General features: G+C 36.3%; 1 protein-coding gene across 2 annotated transcripts in view; it reads left to right on the top strand.

Annotated features, from left to right (window-relative positions):
* Positions 1-23,833, top strand: part of ATG7 (autophagy related 7) — a 101,347-nt gene that overhangs the window by 35,100 nt on the left and 42,414 nt on the right. Inside the window, exons 17-18 of one of the 2 annotated variants that reach the window (XM_063164410.1) lie at positions 3,121-3,243; positions 23,413-23,588. In XM_063164410.1, the coding sequence (XP_063020480.1) occupies positions 3,121-3,243; positions 23,413-23,427 (138 nt within the window). In that variant the 3' untranslated portion in view covers positions 23,428-23,588. Of the gene's footprint in view, positions 1-3,120; positions 3,244-23,412; positions 23,589-23,833 lie in introns of those variants that run through there. The other variant, XM_063164409.1, reaches the window with a different exon arrangement.

Genomic DNA, 23,833 nt, shown 5'->3' with positions numbered 1-23,833 from the left:
GGTGAGGAATTCCCACAGGCAGGGCTGTGAGCACACTCCAGGCTCAGAAATTGGTATCTGTGCAAGAGACTGCTTCACTTGGGTTGTTTTTGTGGGATTTTAAAACCCAGAATTCTCATGGAATGTGTAAATCCACAGTGGAATCCCAACCATATTTAGTGGATAATGCTGAGAGGACACATCTCCAGAAAATTGCTGTTCAGTTCTCTGTGTTGCATTGTGAATGTTTGTGTTATTTCATTTATCTCAGGAATAAAAAAAAAACCAAGAAAAATACAAAGAAATCCTCCCAATATTGTTTTTTTTAAATCTTTTTTTATTTTTTAATTCATTATTATATTTATCAGTCATTGCACACATACACCAAACGTCTATGGCAAAAAAAATCTTTCAAGTATGAAGAAGAATTTCTCCAGATTTTCTAGACTGCTGCACTTGGGTTGCTTTAGTGGGATTTTGAACCCAGAATTCTCATGGAATGTGTAAATCCACAGTGCAATCCCCACCGTATTTAGTGGGTAATACTGAGAGGACACATCTCCAAAAAAAATGCCGAAATTGCTGCTCAGTTCTCTATGTTACATTGTGAATGTTCACATTATTCATTTATCTCAGGCATAAAAAAACCCAAGAAAAATACAAATAAATGCTCCCAATATTGTTTTTTTAAATCCTTTTTTCTTTTTAAATTCATGATTATATTTATCAGTCATTGCACACACATACACCAAACACCTATGGCAAAATAAATCTTTCAAGTATGAAGAACAATTTATGTAGATTCAGGAAGAGAATGTGAACTGCTAATTTTGTTTATTTTAGAAGAATAAGTGTGGTCAGGAAGATGCCAAATGTTTGATAATCACCTTTTATATCTCTTCCATTTCATAGTTGTGTTTCAGTTGTTTCTGTTTGTGTTTTTTGAAACCTAATTATGCATTAGATAGTTTTGCATGAAGAGCTGAGTGAGGATCCCCGTCTATTTTTATCATTAAGCTTAGAATCCTGTCAGTTAAATATAAATATGGTTTTTAACGAGTCTGAATTCCAGTGTAAGGGCTCATGGGATGTGTTTTGCTGAAGAATGTTGTTGGGCTGGGCAAGTTCCCACAGTTTTATCAATGAATTGGGTGTTTGAGACCATTAGGAATTGTTAAACCAGGAAGGAGTGAGAATGTTGTGAGAGTAAGTTGTGATTTGATGAATTCTGATGGGAGTGTTTCCATTTTTGTGAAAATCCTGCCTCTTCTGGATCCTGGTGGTCCTTTCCCTGTCCCACATTCTGCTCCTTTCTATTTGAATGTTTGGTTTTGAGGTCCCTGCATCCATCCTGCTCTGCTCCTTGAGGTTCTGCAGGAAAAGTTCTGTTTGGATGAAATGATGAGAACATGGATCCAGGCTGATCCTGGTGGTCCTTTCCCTGTCACACATTCTGCTGCTTTCTATTTAAATGTGTGGCTTTGAGGTCCCTGCATCAATCCTGCTCTGCTCCTTGAGGTTCTGCAGGAAAAGTTCTGTGTGGATGAAATGATGAGAACTTGGAACAAAAATAAGGAAGCAATGGATCCTGATGTTGCCCAGGCATAAGTTCCTTCCATTTTCTGCCTGCCTGCTGTCCCAAAAGATGTAGGATTGGGGTAATGTTTGATATTTATCTTCTCTTCCCTCAATTTGCATCTCCCTGTTTGAAATCAGCCTGGCAACTCCTGCCCTAAAGCTGAAATAAATTCTTCATGCTCAGGGCTTGAGGGGAATATCAACTAAAACCTCTCAGTTCTTGTAGGAGCTTGTAAAATTGTCCAAATAAAAACTTGAGCTGGGGAAATTAAAGCAGAAAAATAGAGAAAGATACAAAAGCCTCAGAATCAGGGATCTCTGGAGGCTGGGGGGTGTTGGGCTTGGACACCATCTCAGGGAATTTTTCAGGCTGGCCCAGCATGGTTCTTTCCTTGCCCTGATATTAAAACAGGCTTTACTGTGTTTGGTGGTGCTCAAATGCTCCTTTCATGGCTGTGCAGCCAAGCTTTCCTTCTGGCCCTATCATCTGGCATAAAAAATGTATTTAAAGCAGGAAATCTTAAACCTTATTGTCTGATATATATAATATAACATATAAACGCTATATTGTATGTTATATAATAATATAAATATAACAATATATTATATATAGATAATAATACAATATATAAAAGTAATATTTAGATAAATATCATATTTAGAAATATTATATAAATTATATATAATATAATTTATATTATAATATATTATATTATATTAGTTACATTTGTTATATTAGTTATATTATATATAGTATAATTTCTAGAATATAATTATTTAAATTATATTGTGTATAATTATGTTTTATTTAGTATATATATTATATTTTATATAAAATGATGTTTTATATTATATATATTATGTTTTCCTTCTTGCCCTATCATCTGTCATAAAAATGTATTTAAAGCAGGAAATTTTAAACCTTATTATATAATATAATGTATATAGTATAACGTATAAATACTATATTATATATTATATAATAATATAAATATAATATAACAATATTTTATATATAGGTAAGAATACACTATATAAAAATAATATAATATTTAGAAATATTATATTATATTGCATTATATTATATTATATTATATTATATTATATTATATTATATTATATTATATTATATTATATTGTATTGTATTATATTATAATATAATTTTATAAATTATATATAATTATGTTTTATTTTGTATATATATTATATTTTATATACAATTGGTTCTTATTATATATATATATTATGTTTTCCTTCTTGCCCTATCATGTCATAAAAAATGCATTTAAAGCAGAAAATCTTAAACCTTATTATTTAATTAATACGTAATATAATTAATACTTAAATAATTTCTCTTCCCGTTTCCTTCCATCTTTCCTCACTATAGAGATTGAGTTGGCAAAAATAATTATTTTTTTCTCTGTCATTTTTAGCTGTTTGCAGTATCCAGGCATTTTCTGAGTGCTCAGAAACATTCTGCTTTTATTTTGTGAGCCAAATACGAGGATGAATCAGATGATGGGTATTACACATGAAATTCTTCTCTGTTTGTTTCTTTGCAGGTCCTTGAGCAGTATGAACGAGAAGGGTTTAATTTCCTAGCCAAAGTTTTTAATTCTTCACATTCCTTCTTGGAAGACTTGACAGGTCTGACTTTATTACACCAGGAGACACAGGCTGCTGAGGTAAGCAAATGAAATTTGGATGTTAATTAATCATGTGATCAAATGACAGAATTAAGCAGTGGTATTTCATTTACAGAGTGATTGACACAATGATTTAGACAGTCTCCTAAATTAACTGTAACTTTATCTGAGTCTTTAAATATTATTTTTAAAGGAAGCAGGTGATTTGGGTTGTGTGGTGTGAGGAAATCAATTCCAATTTTAGGTCAATTAAAATGTAATTATGCTGCTTGATGGATTATAATATGGGGAGGAAAAATGCTGTTCACCTGTCTAGTGACCAAAAAATGGAATGTGGGCAGAAAGTTGGGGATGTTTGATCCCATGGACAGCAGCACTGGTGATAACTCAATATTGACTTCTGTTCCATAAAAAATCAAACAAGTGTCTCCTAATGTTATATTTAACAGTGATTTGTGTTCCTTCCTCCCTCTGCCCATATCTCTGCCCTTGTGCATCACCATTTAATTTTGGCACAGCTGTATGCCAGGGATGCTTCTGCAGCAGTGATTATTCAGTCCCTGCAGCCTGTGCAAGTGCTGCTGCTGTTTTTACAGCTGGAAAGGGCTCCACAGTGGTTCTTAATATTTGGGGTGGATCATGATGGCTTGGCTCTCTGTTTCATGTTAAACCTTTGAAAAATAATTGCAGCAGATGCTGGAAACAGCTGTAAAATACCTAATGAATTTTGAAATCAGCATGGGCATACCTTGAAAAAAAATTCGAGGTCTTTCTAGGTATATCTAGCTCATGTATATATGTATATATGTATATATATCCTTTATATATATAAATATATATATATATATTAATATAAAATATATATAATATATTATACATATTATATATTATATCAATATGTTATATATTTATATATATTTTATATATGTTGTATATATTCTATATTATATATTTTATTTATATAATATATATGTGTATATATATGTATATATATCCCTCATATATATATTTATATACTATAAATATTATATATCTATTTATAGTATTATATTATTATCATATTATAATATACATAAATGTGCATATATAATATAAATAATAATATATAATACAATATATATAGTATAAATATAATATATAATATTATATTTATATGTTATAATATCTATAAATTTTATTATATATAATATTAAAATGTTATAGATTTTTATATATTTTATATTTTTATATATGTTGTATATATTCTATATTTTATATATATTTATATCTATATATATAAAATATATCTATATATATAAAAAAATATATATATATAAAATATATATGAGAGGGATCCAAGAAAGGAAAACAAGCACCCTTCGACACATGCCACTCATTAACAGTAGGAATAATTAAAATCTGATTGCCAGGCCTGAATTTCAGTGTTGGTAATGAAAAATGTAAAAACAATTAAAATTAGTCATGTATTATTTAGCAGGTATTAATCCATAAATCCCTTCTGCAGCTTCACAGTAGGTGTTTGTTAATGAGGTTTTAGATATTCTCTACAAAATACAGGGTCTGGTGGAACTTACTGCAACTTACTGTAGTTCAAAGTTTTGCTTAAAACACAGGATTTGTGTCCTTTCAAAAATCCTGGGGTATTTTAGTGAAGTTTATGCAGTGAAATCACTGCTCAGAGGTGGAAAATCTGACACAAATACACAAATTATTTGCAGAGCTCATGCTTTCAAATTAGGATAATTGCCATCAAACCAGAGAGCTTGCTTGATTCTTCCCTCCAGGATTGCTGCATTTTTGGGAAAATCCATCTCTTTCAGCAGTTGAATAGTCCTGGTGAATCTGTGTTTCTGAAAGGCAAGGGCTGTCAGGCAGATTATTTATGGAGGTTCTGGAGCCCCCCTGCTTGCTTTGGGTTAAAAACCAGCTCTTTGTTACATTTTGCCCCTGAAAAACATTACATTGTGGCTCTGGTTGTTTTGTGCTCCTCCACAAGTCTCTCAGTTCATCATCTGGGGCAATTCTTAAATTTTTTAAGTGCACAAGAGAGTGCTTTTAATATCTTTTCTGCAGAATTACTCTCCTTTAATATCTTTTCTGCAGAATTGCTGTCCTTTAATATCTTTTCTGCAGAATTACTCTTCTGCCTTGAGCTCCCTTTCTCTTGTATTTTGAGCTCCTTTTTCTCATGCTGCAGCTGGGGATTGTGAGTCTGTAAAATGATTTTTTTTGGGTTTCTGGCTGCTTTGGAGCTGCTCTTGGCAGATTATTCCCTAAAATGGAGCCATTGGATTTTAAGTTTGGTGCTCCTTTGATTTGAGATATTCTCAATACGCTCTGAAGACTGCAGCAAAAGCACTGAGAGGTTTCACCAGGTGTGGATGGCCTGCTTGGGGATGGGAATGTTTCATTTTTCTGGTGGGAAATTATCTGCTTTTCATCACTCAGAGAGATTTTGTGGATTATTGATGCGTTTAGAGGCCATAAAATGGCTTCTGGTAACTGCAGATTTTCCTTTCCTCCTGTCTAGTAAAACCTATCCGGAACTATAAAGAAAATAGACTCGTAAAGTTAGATGTCATCCAAGCTCTTATTTACCCAGTAACATCATAATTGGGTTGTAATTCCATTTATAAATCCCTGATATTTCCCTAATAAAGCTGCATCTGATAGGGGAACCACTCAATCTTGTGCTTGTTTTTAAAAGGTTCTCTGTTAAAATGTGCATTCACTCAGAGCATTTCATTGAACATTTTGCCAAGAGTGTTTTGGTGTGGTCAGAAAAAGTGTTGTGCTGTTCTTATGTTTCAAATTTTTTAAAAATATTTTTTATTTTTAGTTCACCTAAATGCTTTGCTGCTTTTATGATGTGTGTGTAAAAGTGCTTTAACGAGGATTTTTTTTCTAATTTTGAGTTTGCCTAAAAGAGAATCTGAATAAGTGGTGCATGTTCTGTAGAACTGACTGTTAAATGCAACATTTTTGGATATATAACCTGAATTTCCATGAAAACTGCCCCCACATTATTAGCACCAAGTGTGTTTGCCCAGATTAAAGGAACTCAATTTGCAGTAAGATATGAGACCTTTCATTTAGTGAAAATCTTTTACTTGCACTGTTTAATTCCTATTCCAGGTTGACCATAATATTTTAATACAATTAAATATGTTCAAAGTTTTAATACATTTAAAACTTAATTAATTTAAACATTAAATACATTTTAAAAAAATATGTTTAAAAATTTAATACATTTGAATAGGTTTAAAGTTGATACAAATTGCAGGATTTTTAGTCAACAGAACACCTATTTCTTAAATCATAAATGTTCTCTGTGGCATTTAAGGAACACAATTTGCAGTAAGAAATGGGAGACCTTTCACTTAGTGAAAATCTTTTTATACTTGCACTGTTTAATTCCTATTCCAGGGCTGGACTGTTGACCATATTTTAATACATTTAAATATGTTCAAAGTTCTACTACATTTAAAATTTAATTAACTTAAACACTTAATACATTTTTTTAAATGTATTTAAAATTTGAATACATTTAAATATGTTTAAAGTTGATACAAATTGCAGGATTTTTAGTCAACAGAACACCTATTTCTTAAATCATAAATGTTCTCTGTGACTTCCTTAGCATGCCAATTAATAAATAATAACACCAGCAAGCTTTCCTATCCTGTCCTGAACTGACAGCACATTTCAGGCATCTGCTCCTTCTACATCTGGCTTTAATTTGGGTTCTCTGGAACATTTTTTTTTTCATTTTTTTTCCCCAGTTGGATCTTTGTGCGCAGCTTGGGCAGCAGGCTGTGATGCCCCAGGCCAGGGGAGCTGTGGGAAACTCCCCTGTCAGCACTCAGCCCTGTTTCCCCTGCATTTGTTCATCGGGGGAGCTGCCTGAGCTGATGGAAGCTGGGAATTTCTGCTTTCCACATCACTCAGGCTCCTTTCTGCAAAGCTCAACTTTTAAACCCGACCCTTGCTCGCCCTGCAGTCAGGTTTAATGGCTGGGCTTAAAACAGAGGCAGCCTGAGCATCGTTGGGCTGTTCATCAGGGCTGGGGCGTGGAACTGGAGGCAGAAAAGGGAATAATTTCCTGCTCACAGCTTGGCTGGGCTGCCCAGGACTGTTCCAGATCGATGCGTCCCTAAACCAAACTGCTTTGCTCCCCACATGCTCCAGAGGAGCCCTGCAAAGGGTTAATATATAGATGTATAGATGTAAATATTTATATTATTATTGTATTATATTATATTATATCAATATATAATATATTTTATATAATATATAATGTATATCATCTATTGTGTATAGTATGTATTGTATACTGTGTATGCAATATATTATATATTATTTTATATTATGTATACATTATATACTATATATAATATATATGATATTATACATGTTCTATATTGTATATATCTTATATCTTATATCTTATATATTGTGTATAATATAATATATGATGTGATAATATAATATAATATAATATAATATAATATAATATAATATAATATAATATAATATAATATAATATAATATAATATAATATAATATAATATAATATAATATAATATAATATAATATAATATAATATAATATAATATAATATAATATCATTGTATATAATGTATAGATGTAAAAATACTCTTCCTCTGAAATTTCTAATTCAGTCTCAAGTTTTCTCATCCTAATTCACATAAAATTTCTAATTCAAAGTTTTCTCATCCTCATTCACATAAAATTTCGAATTCCAAGTTTTCTCATCCTCATTCTCATTAAAATTTCAAATTCCAAGTTTTCTCCTCCTAATTCCCAGCTTCGCAGATATTCTCCACTCACTGCTCTCTGCAATTCTCTGTAATTCTCATTTCTCTCTGCAATAAGACACAAGTATAAATAAATATACTTTTCTTACTTTGCATTTCAATTCCTGAGTTACTTGGATGCTTTACTGCACTTCCTGCTTTCATCAGGATGAAAGAAGATTATAAAACACACGCCAGAAATAACATTTTCACTTGGTTTTCTGATTAAAAAACAAGAAGGGGCAGAAGCTGCAATCCAATAGGATCATAAAAAACTTTGGAAAAAAAAATCAAATATGTAGCAGAGTTCCTATATTAGAATGTGAATTTAAAGGTCAGGTGCGGTGGCAGCAGGTCACTATGTCTGTGTTATTTTACTTCAGTAATGCTGTATTTCCATGTCTGTGTTATTTTACTTCAGTAATGTTGTATTTCAAGTTTCTGTCTCTCAAAAAATGTGGTATCTGTTGTTTCAGTGACAAGTTCCTGCAGTCAGTGAATGAGGCCTGTTTGGCATTTCCAAAATCCCTTTTCTGCATCCCAAACAATCCTAATGAATGAAAAAGAAAAGGATTAATGCTAATAAAACACTCAGAGAAAATACAGACAACTCAATTTTATAATTTCTGCACTTATTTTGTGCCTGAGCATTTTTCAGTCATTTCTTGAGGAACAATGCTTAGCTGCAGAATAAGCAGCTGGTGTGAAAAAGAAACTTTGTGCTTGTCCTAATTTGGAAGAAAATTGAGAATTTCCAATGTGCTTTTCTATTAAAAATATCCTGCTTGTTTCTGATTCTGCATTATACCATGCAGTGTATTTGATGCTGAAACAATAACATGTGAAAAGCCAAAAAAAAAAAAACTCCAAGCAAAACAGAAAAACCAGCTACAACAATATTGTAACAGCAAATTCTGTAACTTGGCAGTTTTAGTCTGTTAGCCAAGAATTATTCAGAATGTAATTTTATTTGGTGTTATGAAAACTTCCTAAAGAAATCATTACTGATGGGTAGCCCAAAATTAATATTTAAAACTTTTCTGTGACTGGGAGCTTTTTTGTTTTCCTTCATGTTTTTAATCTGGTGCATTTCTGGAGAAATTAATTTTGACAGATTCAGGCCTGCCCTGGAATTTCTTTCTTAAGAGATTAAGAGTTTAATTTGTTTTCTTTCTTTTTTTTCTTTTTGAGTTTTCTCATGATGTCAATTAGTGTCATCATTTTTCTTCATTTATCGAGTAATGTTTCCTGGCTCTTTGTACAATGGTAATTTTTTTTTTTCTGCTGATGCCTTTTGCTGCTTTTGGAAGGGTTTAGAAGGACCTGTAAAGTGGTGCCTCTGTGTGCTACCAAAACATGAGCTCCTTGCCTTTCCCCTGATACCTTCAATGATAATTTCAATTATTCTCATTAATTATATTCAAATTATCTTCCTGGGACTGACATCAGAGGGTGATGTGCACAAATACTCCTATTTCAGGGGATATCTGAATAAATGTGAGTTTGTCCCTTCAGGGCAGGGAGGGGCTGTGCAGACATTTATTTCTTTGGAGGGAAGGACAATTGGTTGGTATCCAGTTATCATTTTTATTTGAAATGTCAAATATATGGGGAAAAAAAACCAGAAAGAAATGGAATAATGGCATTTGGGTTAGCAACAGATTTTGTTGTTTTATATATATTTTTATATTTTTTTTTCATAGGGTTGTTTTTTGATGTCTCTTCATGAGGTCAGGCACAAATTAATTTACAATTAAGGGTTATTTTTGAAATGAATTGCTGTCTTAGTGTCAAAACATTGATAGAGCTTAAATCTCTATGTAAAATGCCACAGTCAATCTCCTGTAACTATAAAATGGAAAGTAATAGGACTAAATCTATTATCTATAACAATCTGTGGCTATAATAATCTATAATAGGAATAAATCTATTATCTATAATAATCTATAATAGGAATAAATCTACTATTTCATCACTTTTTATGTGATAAAAGTGATGGGATCCCAGTTCTCTGCTTTACATGAAGAACCTGGGCAAACCTGGAGCAGCTTTAATGTGCACTCTGTTCTTCAGGAATAATATTGCAGACAATAATTGCTGGTTGGTTTTCCTCCTTGTGATCAGTATTGATCAGTGATGTGATCAATATCAGCTCTTCTCTCCCAGAGGGGATTTCTGGGCTTTTTGGGGCTTTTCTTTTTTTAATAACAATCCAGCTCCAGCCCAGTTGCAGAGGTGCCCTGCTCTTCTTCATTCCTCATTTTCGCTGTCCTGGTTAGATCAGCACCTAAACAAGGAGTACAAAATAATGTTTTGATTTGTGCTCTGGTGGTAAATGATGTTAAATTTTACTTTATTGAAGATTTGAGAGTCATTTTAGCTGATGATGAGCGCAGCACCCCAAAATTTTGCTAGACTGAAGCTGTAAAATCTTTATTTTGGGGAAGCAGTTCTCTTCTAGAAAGAGTTTCAAACTCTGTTAACTCTTCTTCCTTTGAAGAAAAAATCTCCAGTAAAGAAGAAGTAATGAAATTCAGGGATTAAATCTCTTCCATTCCAATTTACTTTGTCACAAAGAAGAATGAATAGGCTGTTCAAGATGCTTTCTGTTATTCTCGTGTGGAGAATAAGAAATTACACAACACAAACACGCTGATGAACTTAATTCTAATTAAGACCATAAATTCTACCATGTGCATCTCAGACCAAGAGTACATGAGTGCTTGTTCAAATCAAATCAAATTTTAAAGAAGAGGAAATTTTGCTGCTGAAATTTTAGAAGAGGAAATCAGTGCCAGATTTCAATAAACACCAATTGTTTTAGCCTTGCCCAGAGGTGCTGTGGATGTCTTGGGGCAGGGCTGCCTCAGCATGCCCTCAAGGGTTAATTAAGTCACTTCATTAGGGATCAATGTGCTCTGGTCATCCTATTCTCACCCCAAAACTGCACAAGCAGCACCAGCTTATTTTCAACTTTGGGGCCAATCTTCGTGTAAATATAAGTAGAATATAGGAAATATATAGGAATATATATAGGGATCAATGTGTTCTGATCATCCTGGAGCCTGTGAAATGTTGTCCACCAGATTATTTTCATTGTTAATTGTGTTTGCCTGCTCCTGAAAATCCAGATTTCCTCTGGAACCATCTCCTGGACTTCTCTGAGGGCATTTCTGTCAGGGTGAGCCCACGCAGGCAATTATCCCATACCCCAAGGGAGCTGCTCTGTGATTGCCACCAGCTGATTGCCACCCCAAAACCCCTCTGCACAAGCAGCAGCTGCTTCTTTTCAACTTTGGGGCCAATTTTCCTGTAAATACAGGTGGGATGTAACAAATATATAGGAATATATATAGGGAGGATATGTGTAAATGTAGGAGGAATATAGGAAATATATGGGAATATATATAGGGATCAATGTCCACTGATCATCCTGTGAAATGTCCAGCAGATTATTTTCTTTATTCATTTTATTTGCTCCTTAAAATCCAGATTTCCCTGGAAACACCTCCTGGACTTCTCTGATTGTCACCAGCTGCTTGTCACCCCAAAACCCCTCTGCACAAGCAGCATCAGCTTCTTTTCAACTTTGGGGCCAATTTTCCTGTAAATATAAGTGGGATATAGTAAATATATAGGAATATAGGAAATGGTAATAAATGAATTTGACTGAAATGTGAAGAGCTGCTGGAAAATCCTGTGGGTTCAGCACAGCCTCTCTTCAATGCCAGCAGTTGTTAAGTCACAGAGGAAATTAAGCACCACGAATTTTAAGAGCAGAACATCAATTTTAAGACATGCTCCTAGGTGGAAATCTCATATGGAAAACTGTTTGTGAGGAACTTCTCAGCTTCAGTTTTAACCCTGGCTCAGGTTTTCTTCGTTTGTGAACCATGAAATAATTTTACCAGAGTGAGTGTTTAAAGATTTGCATCCATATTGCTACTGAGTTTTGGTTGACACTAATTTATAAAGCAGGCAGATTTGAGAGCCTTTAAAATTAATATTAACCTGGCTCTTACTGGCCTGAGCTCTCTTTCTCTTTGAATATTTTCCTGGTGTTTGCACTTTAATGAACATCTCTGCAAAGTGCTGGTGTTTCCTTTCCCTTTCCCTCACTGTAGTTCAGGTTCTCCTGAAGTTTCCTTTCCTGAAGTTTCCTTTTTCCAGCACTTTTTTTGGAACACATTAAAACCTGGCTCCCAGCTGAAATCTGCCATGCAGAATAGTTGTTTTTATGGAATTGGCTGCAGTCCTGGAGAAATCACCTGATATCTTCATAGAGATAAAAATTAATGACCAATTCTGTAGTTAAAACCCAGCTTTGATTCCAAGATGAGCCACTTTGTGCCTGAGAAGATAAGGATTGGTTCTCTCTTATCTCTTCAGTGATAATTTCTCCTTAGCAGTGACTTCTCTTAGTTGATTCAGAGTCAAATTAGTTGGAAAGGAAAATCTTGTAAATTGTAAATTAAAGTTGTGCCTGACCTCATGAAGAGACATCAAAAAAGTTATGCATGTAATAAAAAATTAGCCAAGAGAAAAGTATCTCACTTTTAAGCTTGGGGATCATAACATTAAAAAAAAATAAAAGTTTTAGGATGAGTTTCTGTTTTCTTGGTCTCTCAACCTTTAAAAACCCCACTCTAGGTATTAAATAATGTGCTTTAAATTAGTGCTGAGTTATTGCATTTTGTAGTGTTGAGTTTGGGACACCAAAGCTTTTCCTCCATGTGATATTTCATAAAGCAAAAGCTGCTTCTGAGTTACTGAGTTTGTTATTTTCATATACAGGAAAACTTTTTGTTATCCTACAGGTGTGCTGATGATTTTTAGTCATTTAATTGTTACATAAAAACCTTAAAATAATGCCATTTTACTGGATAAATAGGAGTGTTTTGGTAAATAGAAAATGCTAGACCTGCAAATCTAACAACAGAACTTTTTAAAAGTTAGGCTGAGCTGCAAGCCTAACTTTTAGGTGGAAAGGAAATTCATGGCTAAAATGTGATCAGGATCAGCTCCCAGAGGTGATTTGAAGTCTGTGTGTAGCAGTTCTGCTGCCATCTCTGTGCAGGAAGGGGGATGTGCAGAATTGTCTGATTATTGAAGTGTGAAATATTGCAAAATGCCATTTAATGGCGCTCTCTAAGACACGAGGGGAATTGACTCTATTCCAGTTAAAACACAAAAGTAAATGGAATAAAATTGGTCTAATTAGAATGACCTTAAAGCTGTGATGAGATTATGAATTAATAATAATAATAATAATAATAATAATAATAATAATAATAATAATAATAATAATAATAATAATAATAATAATAATAATAATAATAAATAGAATAATTAATAAAATAATTAATAATAAATAATAGTAGGGTGATGAATAAATAATATAAATATGTATTAATAAAAATAATAAGTTATAATTTATCATAATAATAAAATTTTGATATTAATAATAATGACAATAATAAATTATTTTAATAATATTATATTTTATAATAAAATATTTTTATAATACAATATAATAAAAATTTGGGTAAAAACTCTAAGTATGCAAGCACATCAGCACATCTCATCTGCAAATGAGAGTTCTGTTGAAGTATTTGTTCTATACAAAATAAACTCCTGTAATTGTAAAGTAGTGACTCAAGCCCACCAGGCAATGAATTTAATCCCCTGCAAGTCAAGTGTGAAATCCAATAGGTTTGTCAACAAATCCAAAAAATCCATGGTTAGGAAATAGGTACAAAGTGTGATTTAGATGGAGATAACTGCTTAGAGGCTTGTTTATTTTTTGGGAACTAAAGGAAGTCAGTCACAGAAATAGAGAAGGGAGGCACAACCAAACCTGTAAAGAATTAAGCAACCACTTCCCAGGCTCTCAGGGGGATAGGGGTTAAGAGATACAGTTTTAAAAGTCTTTATGTTGTTGAAAAGTTTATTTGTCTGATGTCTACTGAGACAGCCTGCCAACAACAGCAAAGCCAATGCAAGTCAGAAAACTCCTACTGGAAGAGAACGTGAAGGCATAACAAAGCTGCTTAGAAATATTACAGTGCAGCAGCTGGTTTTGCTAATGCTCCTTGGTTATTAAAAAAAAAAAAAAAAGAACCAATTTGATCTGAATCCTAAAACATAGATTAAATCCAGAAAGCAGAAATATCAAATGCAAAGAAGCTTCTTTTAGGGGGTGGAAATAACATCTCATTTTGCATTTGCATCTTCTCTGCCCATTACCTTTTCAGATCTAGGGAGAATTAAAATCCAGCCTCAGCTTCATGAGTGCCTGGCCCCGAAAAGAAGCCCAAAGTATCAGAATTTCTTAGCTATGAACCTGTTACCTGTGGAGGAAGAGATGCAATGAGTTTCAGGAGTTGCCCTCTCTCAAGGGGATAGATAGGGGTTAAGAGATGCAGCTTTAAAAGTCTTTATGTTGTTGAAAAGTTTATTTGTCTGACGTCTACTGCCAACAACCAATGCAAGTCAGAAAGAGAAAAGTCCTACTGGAAGAGAACATGAAGGCATAACAAAGCTGCTTAGAAATATTACAGTGCAGCAGCTGGTTTTGCTAATGCTTCTTGGTTATTTTTTTAAAAAAATCATCATCTAAGTCCTAATTCCCTTTGTGTTCTCACTGTGAGTAGCTGCAGTGTGTGAAGCTTGCTGGCCTGTGAGTCATTCTCCCCACTCCTGCTATTTCTTTGAATAGCCCTTGTAAAAACATGCATTTTGTGCTAGTTGTCTTAGCTGGCAGTGGAGGAGGGCTTTTTTCCCTGCCTGGGTGAGTGATTTACGTGTGCTAATCTCTGCATCTGCCTTTGCCACACATGGTGCCTGTGAAAACACTGCTGGGGCTGTGCCTGGCATCGCTGTGCTCACCTTTCTGCAAGAGGAACTCACGCTCTGGAACTCATTGCAGCTCCTCCTCCACAGGCAATAGGCTCAGATCGAAGAAATTCTGATTCCCTGCGCTTCTTTTCAGGGCCAGGCAGTCATAAAACTGAGGCTTTTAATTCTCACTAGAATTTAAGGATTTTAATTTAAGGATTTTCATGTTTACTAGATCTGAAAAGGCTAACAGGCAGAGAAGATGCAAATGCAAAATGAGATGTTATTTCCAGCCCCTAAAAGAAACTTCTTTGCATTTGATATTTCTGCTTTCTGGATTTAATCTGTATTTTAGAATTCTGATCAAATTGTTGAATGCATTTAACATGCAATTTAATATGGTTTAATTTGTAGATCTATGCCGGCAGATTATGTTTGGATTGCTCAACAAAGTAAAATCTTGATTATAGCCAAACATTTTGATAAGGTTCAAGGAGCTGACTGTGACTTTTATTTTTATAGGGTAGAAATGAGAGATGGTTGTGGGAGATTGGGGAAAAGGAAGTAATGCTGTTAAATATCACTTTAGTTAGGTTGAGGCATGAAGATCACAAAGTTTTCTTTTAAATATCGTTTTAGTTAAATATCATTTTATTTAAGTTGAGACACAAAGGTCATAAAGTTTTCTGTTAAATATCATTTTAGTTAAATATAATTTTATTTAAATATCATTTTATTAAGGTTGAGGCATGAAGGTCACAAAGTTTCTGCTAAATGAGGTTAAATTCCAGCAAGGTTGGTCAGGCTAACATCCCTTCAGGTAACAGCTGCTGGAGGATGCTGCAGGAGTTTTCAGGACAGTATTAGCAAAAGTGTATTTGGAAAATTGCTAGGATTAAGCTCACTTGTGAAATAGAAGAATGCTGTTTTCATTAAGAAATTTCTAAATTGAAAAATGAATGTTCTGATCATTGTGTCCTCTGCATTCGAAGGCCAATGATATTCCCAGTTCTAGCACGAATCTGCAATCCTCTCTTCTGGTGAGATTTTTTTTTCATTCTTCTGTTGAAGAGCCAAGGAAAAGAGCTTGTGGCAGAGAAAAGTGCCTATAGAACAGCCTGGCTGTTTGGGATTGTTATTTTAATGGGAAGGGATGAGGTAATAGAGCACAGCAATAACCAGCAAGCTGCAATCTTTGACTCCACCATCAACAACTCCACAGGCCTGATCTTTATTGGATTTTTTTTTTTAAATTTGGGAGGAAGGGGGGGCTCTGATTAGCATATCTGTTTCAGGAAGAGTATCAAGGGTTCTCTAATTTCATATTTAAATCTGGCAACTGATTAATACTGGAGGCATGCAGAGAGCTATAACATGAAGGCTGTTGTTACTATAGTGAGCTGCTATTACAGACATCACAAGACTTGTTATACAAGGAAACATGATTACCTTGGATTAAAGGAGTTGCCAAAGGCTTGAAGGATTTATTGGTGCTGCTGCTGCTGCTTGGAGTTATATATAACTTCATTATTTGGTTGAAAACATTGAGATCTAGAATTAATGAAGCACAGCAAATGCTGCTGAAATGAATCAGCAGGTTTGACAGCTTTGAACTGACACTGAGCCTCTGATGAATTTTATGGGAGCATTCTTTAGGCCTCCAGATCACTGGATAATGTACAGAAAGGAATAAACCCAGAGAAATGAAGCTTAATGAGTGCAGTGAGCTGCAGCAGAGTTGATGTGATCAGGTTTATATTTCTGAAATGAGTTGTAATTGCTGAGTTTGTGGGGGAGGAAATGGCCTGAGCTGCTGGGATGGGCTGGATCTCTGGGATCAGACATTCTGGGAGCAAGGCTGGGTGACAGCAAGGGCCATGTGGGTCTGGCCGAGGCAAGGGGGAGTGGGGAATCGTGCCTTTAGAAACCAAGGACTGGAATTTGTCACAGACTACTTTCATGAAAAATCCTTTCCTTAGGATTTTTCCTCCTGAGAAGCTGAGAGGCCTCAGGAACAAAATGTAAACATTGATTATCTGCTGCTGTGGAATGCAACAGGTGCATCTGGGATTGGTCTCATGTGGTTGTTTGTAATTAATGGCCAATCACAGTCAGCTGGCTCGGACTCTCTGACCCAGCCACAAACCTTTGTTATCATTCTTTCTTTTTTTATTCTTAGCCAGCCTTCTGATGAAATCCTTTATTCTATTCTTTTAGTACAGTTTTAATATAATATATATCATAAAATAATAAATCAGCCTTCTGAAATATGGAGTCAGATCCTCATCTCTTCCCTCATCCTCAGACCCTGTGAACAGCGTCACAGGAATTGGCTTTTTTTTTCCTGCAAAACTTGGTCATGGGTGGTGTAAACAGAGGAGAAATACAGGTTGAAACAGCTCTGCAGTGTGCTGAGCTGCTGCAAGGGCTCTTTTCTGTGTGAGCTTGGAGTTCAGTGCATCTCACAGCCACTGCATCATTTCATTAATCTCAGCTGGATAAAACTGGCAGCATTTTGACATTGCTTCCCTAACCCAGCTCAGAGAGTGCTGGGAGATCCAGAAATGCTTTCTAGACAGCTGCATTTCATTCCATTCCTTTCCTTTCTGTGCAGAGATGTTTCAAAAGGATTATTGTTTTAACAGATGATTAATTGCAAATTATTTATTGCTTTCTTCAAATGAGCTCAGCAGTCATCATTTGCTCTTGATAGCACGATGCAGAATTAGTGCTGTGGGAATTAATGTGAGTCTGAATGAGCAATGAGCCACAATCAATGATGAAAGGTTTTGCAGTTTTGAAATAAGTCTTACAACATTAATCCCTTACAAGCAATACTATAAAGAGCAAATATGTAATGGCAGAGATTGTTCTGGAGCTGCCTTTGACTCTTCCCCTCTATAATGTGACTCAGGAATTTGGTTCTGTAAAAATCTGACTGAGGGACAGCCCTGGGTGAAATGCAGGGTGAGATTGGATTTCAGTAAATTGGATAACTTCTTCCCCACTCTTTTTAACTTTGAATTTGGGACAAAACTACATCAAAAGTTGGAATAGCTTTCTCATCTAACTGTTCCATGGCTGAGTGGGGTTTTTTTTTTTCTCTTCAGATAGTGTCTGATTACTAAATTAAGCTCCCAGCATCAATAAATCATCTCCCAGCAGGGTAAAACCTGTAATTTTTCATACTTGTTGTCTTTTGTACCTTTTGAAATATCTCTGGGGGCTGTGGAGCAGCTCCCAGGGCAAGTTCAGCAGACAGAGAGCACAAAGGAACCCAGGTGCACCTTGTGCTTGGCTGGGGTGACAGGCTGGACACATTCCAGAGGAATTGGAGGATCCAGGTGAGCTCTGGGAGCACTTTGGGGTTATGGGATTGACAGAGAGAGGAGCCCAGGGAGAAAACAAATGAGGGGATTTGCAGGAGTCCCACAGCCCATGTGGTGTGACACATGTGGGACTCACAAAGGCGCTCCTATTCCCAGGAAACAGCTGGGGAAGCACAGAGATCATTGCTGATCCTGCAGAGATCATTGGTGATCCTGCAGGGATCATTCCTGGTCCCTCACACATCATCCCTGGTCTTTCAGGGGATCATTCCTGATCTGCAGAGATCATTTCTGATCCTGCACAGATCATTCCTGGTCCTGCATGGATCATTCCTGATTCTGCACAGATCATTTCTCATCCTGCACAGATCATTCCTGATTCTGCACACATCATTCCTGATCTGCAGAGATCGTTCCTGATCCTCCACACATTCCTGGTCCTGCAGGGATCATTCCTGGTCCTTCACACATTCCTGGTCCTGCAGAGATCATTCCTGGTCCCTCACACATCATCCCTGGTCTTTCAGAGGATCATTCCTGACCTGCAGAGATCATTTCTGATGTGCAGAGATCATTCCTGGTCCTGCAGGGATGGATCATTCCTGATCCTCCACACATTCCTGGTCCTTCACACATCATTCCTCATCCTGCAGAGATCATTGCTGGTCGTGCAGTGATCATTCCTGGTCCTGTAGGATCATTTCTTATCCTGCACAGATCATTCCTGGTCCTACAGAGATCATCCCTGGTCCTGCAGAGATCATTGCTGGTCCTGAGGAGATCATTGCTGGTCCTGCAGAGATCATTTCTGATCCTCCACACATTCCTGGTCCTGCAGGGATCATTTCTCATCCTGCACAGATCATTCCTGCTCCTGCAGGGATCATCCCTGGTCCTGCAGGGATCATTTTTTTAACAGGACATTTTTTTAACATACAAAAAATGGTACAAAAATTAAGTATAAATCAGCAGAGATCGTTCCTGGTCCTGCAGGGATCATTCCTGGTCCTGCACACTTCATTCCTGATCTGCAGGGATCATTTCTCATCCTTCAGAGATCGTTTCTGGTCCTTCAGGGGATCATTCCTTGTGGGATCTCAGCACCTCAGGATGGAGGTGCAGAGTGGCCGAGATCACCCTTGGGGGGCTCGGGAGTCCTGGAATGTTGCCAGAAGTGTCTGGTGGCTGGACTTTGATCCTACACAGGAGACGACACCTGTATGAGGATGGGAGGATTTCACTGGGTGAATGGTGAAGGGATAAGTTAATTAGAGTGTAAAACACAGGGTTTAGGATTTCTGTACAGGGGGGTCTAAAGAAGTAAGGTGGAGGAATTGGGGCATGTCCTGTCCTTCTTCTTCTTCTTCTTGGCCTCCATCTTCTGTGGTGATGTTGGCACTTTGGGATTGGTTATTACTAAAAGTAAAGCACTGGTCAATAAGGGTAGAAGGTATTGGGGAAAAATGATAAACATTGTATACGTAACTTCGGGTATAAAGATAGGTGACCGCCCCGGGGGCTCTCAGTGTGCCCATGGCTGGCTGCTGTGCAGACCTCTGTTGGGCTGAAAGAAAATCTTTTAGATAAACAATTAATAAACACCGAGACCGAGAAAAAACCTGAAGCCTTTTCTCGTCCTTTGAAGCGCCGGCTGTCCAAGGCCACCCTGGGCCTTTCCAGGCCACCTAAACAGCCGAGAAACCGACAATTCCTGGTCCTGCACACTTCATTCCTGATCTGTAGGGATCATTTCTCATCCTGCAGAGATCATTTCTGGTCCTTCAGGGGATCATTGCTGGTCCTGCAGGAGCCCAGCTCAGAAACCAGCCCATCCCAGCTGTGTTGGGGTGTGTTTCTCACCCTTTGGAGGTAAATCAGAGCCTGCAGAGGCAGCAGAGTGGACAGGCTGGCCTGCTCTAAAGTGTTGCCTTGCATTAGCCAAGTGGCACTGAAATATTTTAATTTAGGACTTCTCATTCCATGATATGAAGGACATCACAGAATCAAAACCGTCAAATGCAAAAATCTGTTTGTTCTGGATGTCACAGAGTTGGAGGGCAGAAGGGAAGAATGGAAATAATCTCTTGCCCAGATTATAAATTCACGGCAATTAGCAAAAAAATCTGTTGGTCAGCTGGGATTTCTCTGGCCCTGCAAGCCCTCAGCTCATTTTTCTCTCTGTCTGCCACCAAAGGTATTTTTAAAGCTGGAGGAAGACAGCTCTCATTCTTTATTGTGCTTACATTGCCGTGGTCGCAGATGTTACTGCTGTGCAAGCCACTGGGATTATTTTTGCTCTTAAGTACGTTCCTGGTTTCCCTTTTGCTGTGACAATTCTGTCGTTGTTGCTGGGAGCTGGAGCTATTTCATTCATGGGCCACAAATGTTTTCTGTTAAGCACTGAAAACCTCCCCTCCTCCTATTGTGCTCCTCCAGTTTACTATGGAGAGCTCCAGCCCCATCCAACAGAGTTTGGTTTATTTTTAACATTTTCTCAGTTTTGCTTTAGTTACCCAAATGTGTCATTGCTGTGAATTCAGTGATGAAATTCTCCTGTCTCATTCACTCACTGCAATCCCATCTTTTGCTTCTTTTGGGTTTCCCACATCCCAACACTTGTGCTCCCATGTCCTCTGTGCTCAATAATTTCTGTTTGGTTCACACCTGCTTGCATTGGCTTTGAGTGTTTCCTTTGCTTTCTCTGCATGTTGGATTTTAAATTAAAAAAAAATCTTCACATCTTCCAGATTTGCAAATTTATTTCATGGTAAACTCTCAGAATCAACACTTGCAGCTTCCTGTTATTTTTTGTATATTTTTGTTCTAATGCTGTTTGTAAACTGGTACAGGAATGCTTCTAGACAATTCACTTTTCAATAATGGACTTTTTTTTTAGCAGAATATTATAAAAATGCTACTCATTACTGGCCCTTTCTTGCACTTCCCCTGAACCTTGTCATGTTAAAAAAAAAAAAAAACCAAACATAATTTTTCTTCAGTCTTTCTGCTCTTTCACAATAATCTGGTTGAGTAATGCAGCATTTATTCAATTTATGCTTGCAAACACTTCCATTTTAAACAGCTACTGGACAAATGAATCACATCAGTAATACTGTGGTGCTGTTAACTGATTTATACTTAATTTTTATACCCTTTTTTTGTTTGTTTGCATTTAAATATTTAAATTTCCTCCATACAAAGACGGGATTTAAGGTTAGGATCAAGTTCTGTGTTTTATTTTGCTCCTTTAGTGAGAGGTGAGTGCCTTGCCCAGCATTTATTCTGTGCTCCCCATAAAGTCAGTTTAATATTCTGCTTGATTTTCCATTCTTCTTGTACAAACATGCACCTTCCAATATTTGCATCCCCGTTGAGCAATGAGAAATTGCCAGTACCTGTTTTTCCTGCCTGTTGAGGATCAGGTGTCATTTAGGAGGCATTTTTGGGAAATATTCCTTCAGCCCATTGCCCCCTGTGTGCCTGGGGAATTATTGCAATCCACAGCTCTTGCCAAGGCCCGCTACCTCCACAATTGACAATTAAATATCAAAAGTTACACTTTAAACTCTAACATTTATATATATTAAAAAGCTTTTTTAAATCTTTTTTTTTTCTCTATCTTCTTCATGCCTGAAATTTATGTAATTTCTTGGAAATTCAAGGCTGTCCACAGGATACTGATGTCCTCAGATAACTTTTTTAAAAAAAAAAAATATTATATTTCCACTGTCAGAATGAGATGTGTGCCCTCATTCAGACAAGACTGAGTCCATCTGTTTCTGCCCCTCTTTTTTCTGTCAGGATTTTTCATTTTTTTCTGGATTTTTGCTGTTATTTCACCCCAATTCCATGGCAAGAGTGGAGCACAAGGGAAAGCTGGGCTGAACCTCTTGTATTTCAGCTTTTGTAGCAAAGCTTCTCTGGGCCCTTGGGTTTTGTGTGTTTTTATTGCAAAAATAAAAACATGTCAGAGCATGCTGACATCACCAACAGTTCCCAGATTTGTTTTCACCCCCCTCACACAAACAAAAAGGAGAAGGAGCCCCTTCTATTCCCATTTTTTGTCCACCTCAGGTCTCTCCATAGCTTTTTGTTGAGCAGAAAATGCAAGGAAGTAAGAATCAGAGAGAAGTTTCTCATCCCTGTTCTCACCATCAACTCCAGCATGCTGAAAGTTGAATTTTTATCCCTGGAAATTGAGTAACCCTTCACAGAAAAATACTGGAAGTTCTTGGAATTACAAACATATCAGGCCACCAGCCAGGCTTTCCCTGGCCAGGCACTGACAAAAGCTGCCAGTGGATCTGAGTTTTATGTGGGTTTTTATTTTCTGCTGTTCTCTCTTGAGATCATCAAAACTTATTGCAGCAAGGATTCAATATTGCATTTTAATCATTGTTCCAGAGTTTCAATGGGAATTCTCGCTTATGGAGCAGCCATCAGATCCTAGCTGAAAAGCTGTTCATCTGGAAATTTTAAATTAAGTTTTATCCCAGTGCATTGGTAATTTTTAGCAGAATGTTCTAATCCCAAATGAAAATCAGATGTTCTTCATGGAAATAGGGAAGTCCAGACAATGGCTATTGTGTTTAGGTTACAAGACTTGTGGTCTTCCTTTCTTTTCATTTTATTTTCATTGCTTACGTTGCAGACAAGTCTTTGTTCATTTTAAGGAATAAAGCCATTCGTTTAAAAGCGGTATTTTTTAAAAAGTTTGCATCCAAAAATATTTCTCTTGAGCTATATAAAAAATTGGATTTTCTGGAAATTCATTGCCCTCATGAATGGACTCCTGGTGAGCGAGGAATTTTTATGACCCCCTTAAAAAAACAATTGCAGGCATTCCACAAATAAACAATACATTGATTTGGGGGGGCATTTTAATGGCTATTTTATAATTATTTGTTCTCCGGTGTTTATTTCAGTGTGGTATGTTGTAATTTTTAACTGAGTTATCCTAAGAATTCCCTTGTACAGCAGAGAGCAGAGCTTTGGAGCAGGAGCCAATTCCCAAGTGCAGACCCAGGCCTGACTCTGATATTTCACTGCTTTATTGGAGTCCTGCAGGAAGAGCTGGAATAGTTCAAGCCAGCTGCTTTCAACTTCCTTTTGCATCTTGTTTTGGCAATTTTGATCTCTTTTTCCTCAATTAGATTTCCCTCCCGTGTCTCTCATTAATAAACGTCACGTGTGAATTTTCTTTTGTTTGATTTTTCTCCTTTCAGGGCTGTTTTTGCTGAATAGCTGCCCACATCCACAGCTCCACTGGATTTGCCTTTTGCTGTAGAGTGAGTTCTGATTTTCTGAACCCTTGGCAGTTCTGATTTTCCTGGCACAAAAACCAGTGCCCAGTTTGTGTCCACAGCAGCACAAACCCTGACATTGCACAAGAGCCTTGTTAGAAAAATTGGGATAAGGGGGATGAGCAATCCTTGTCCCACAGGGAGCAGCAATTCCATCACTATTTCTTTTGGATAGGATTTCCTTTTTACTGCTCCATTTACAGATAATGCAGGAGCAGCACAGTTTGGGATTCAGCTCCCACGTTGCTGCTGCAGTATTTTTTTCTGATTTTGAGTCATGTCAATAATATTTTGTTCACCCTGAGAGAGCTCAGAGGGAAAATGATAACATTTAGAAATTGAA

Source organism: Melospiza melodia, chromosome 10 (genome assembly GCF_035770615.1).
Source record: "Melospiza melodia melodia isolate bMelMel2 chromosome 10, bMelMel2.pri, whole genome shotgun sequence".
NCBI lineage: Eukaryota > Metazoa > Chordata > Aves > Passeriformes > Passerellidae > Melospiza > Melospiza melodia.
This window is presented reverse-complemented; position numbering and strand designations above follow the sequence as displayed.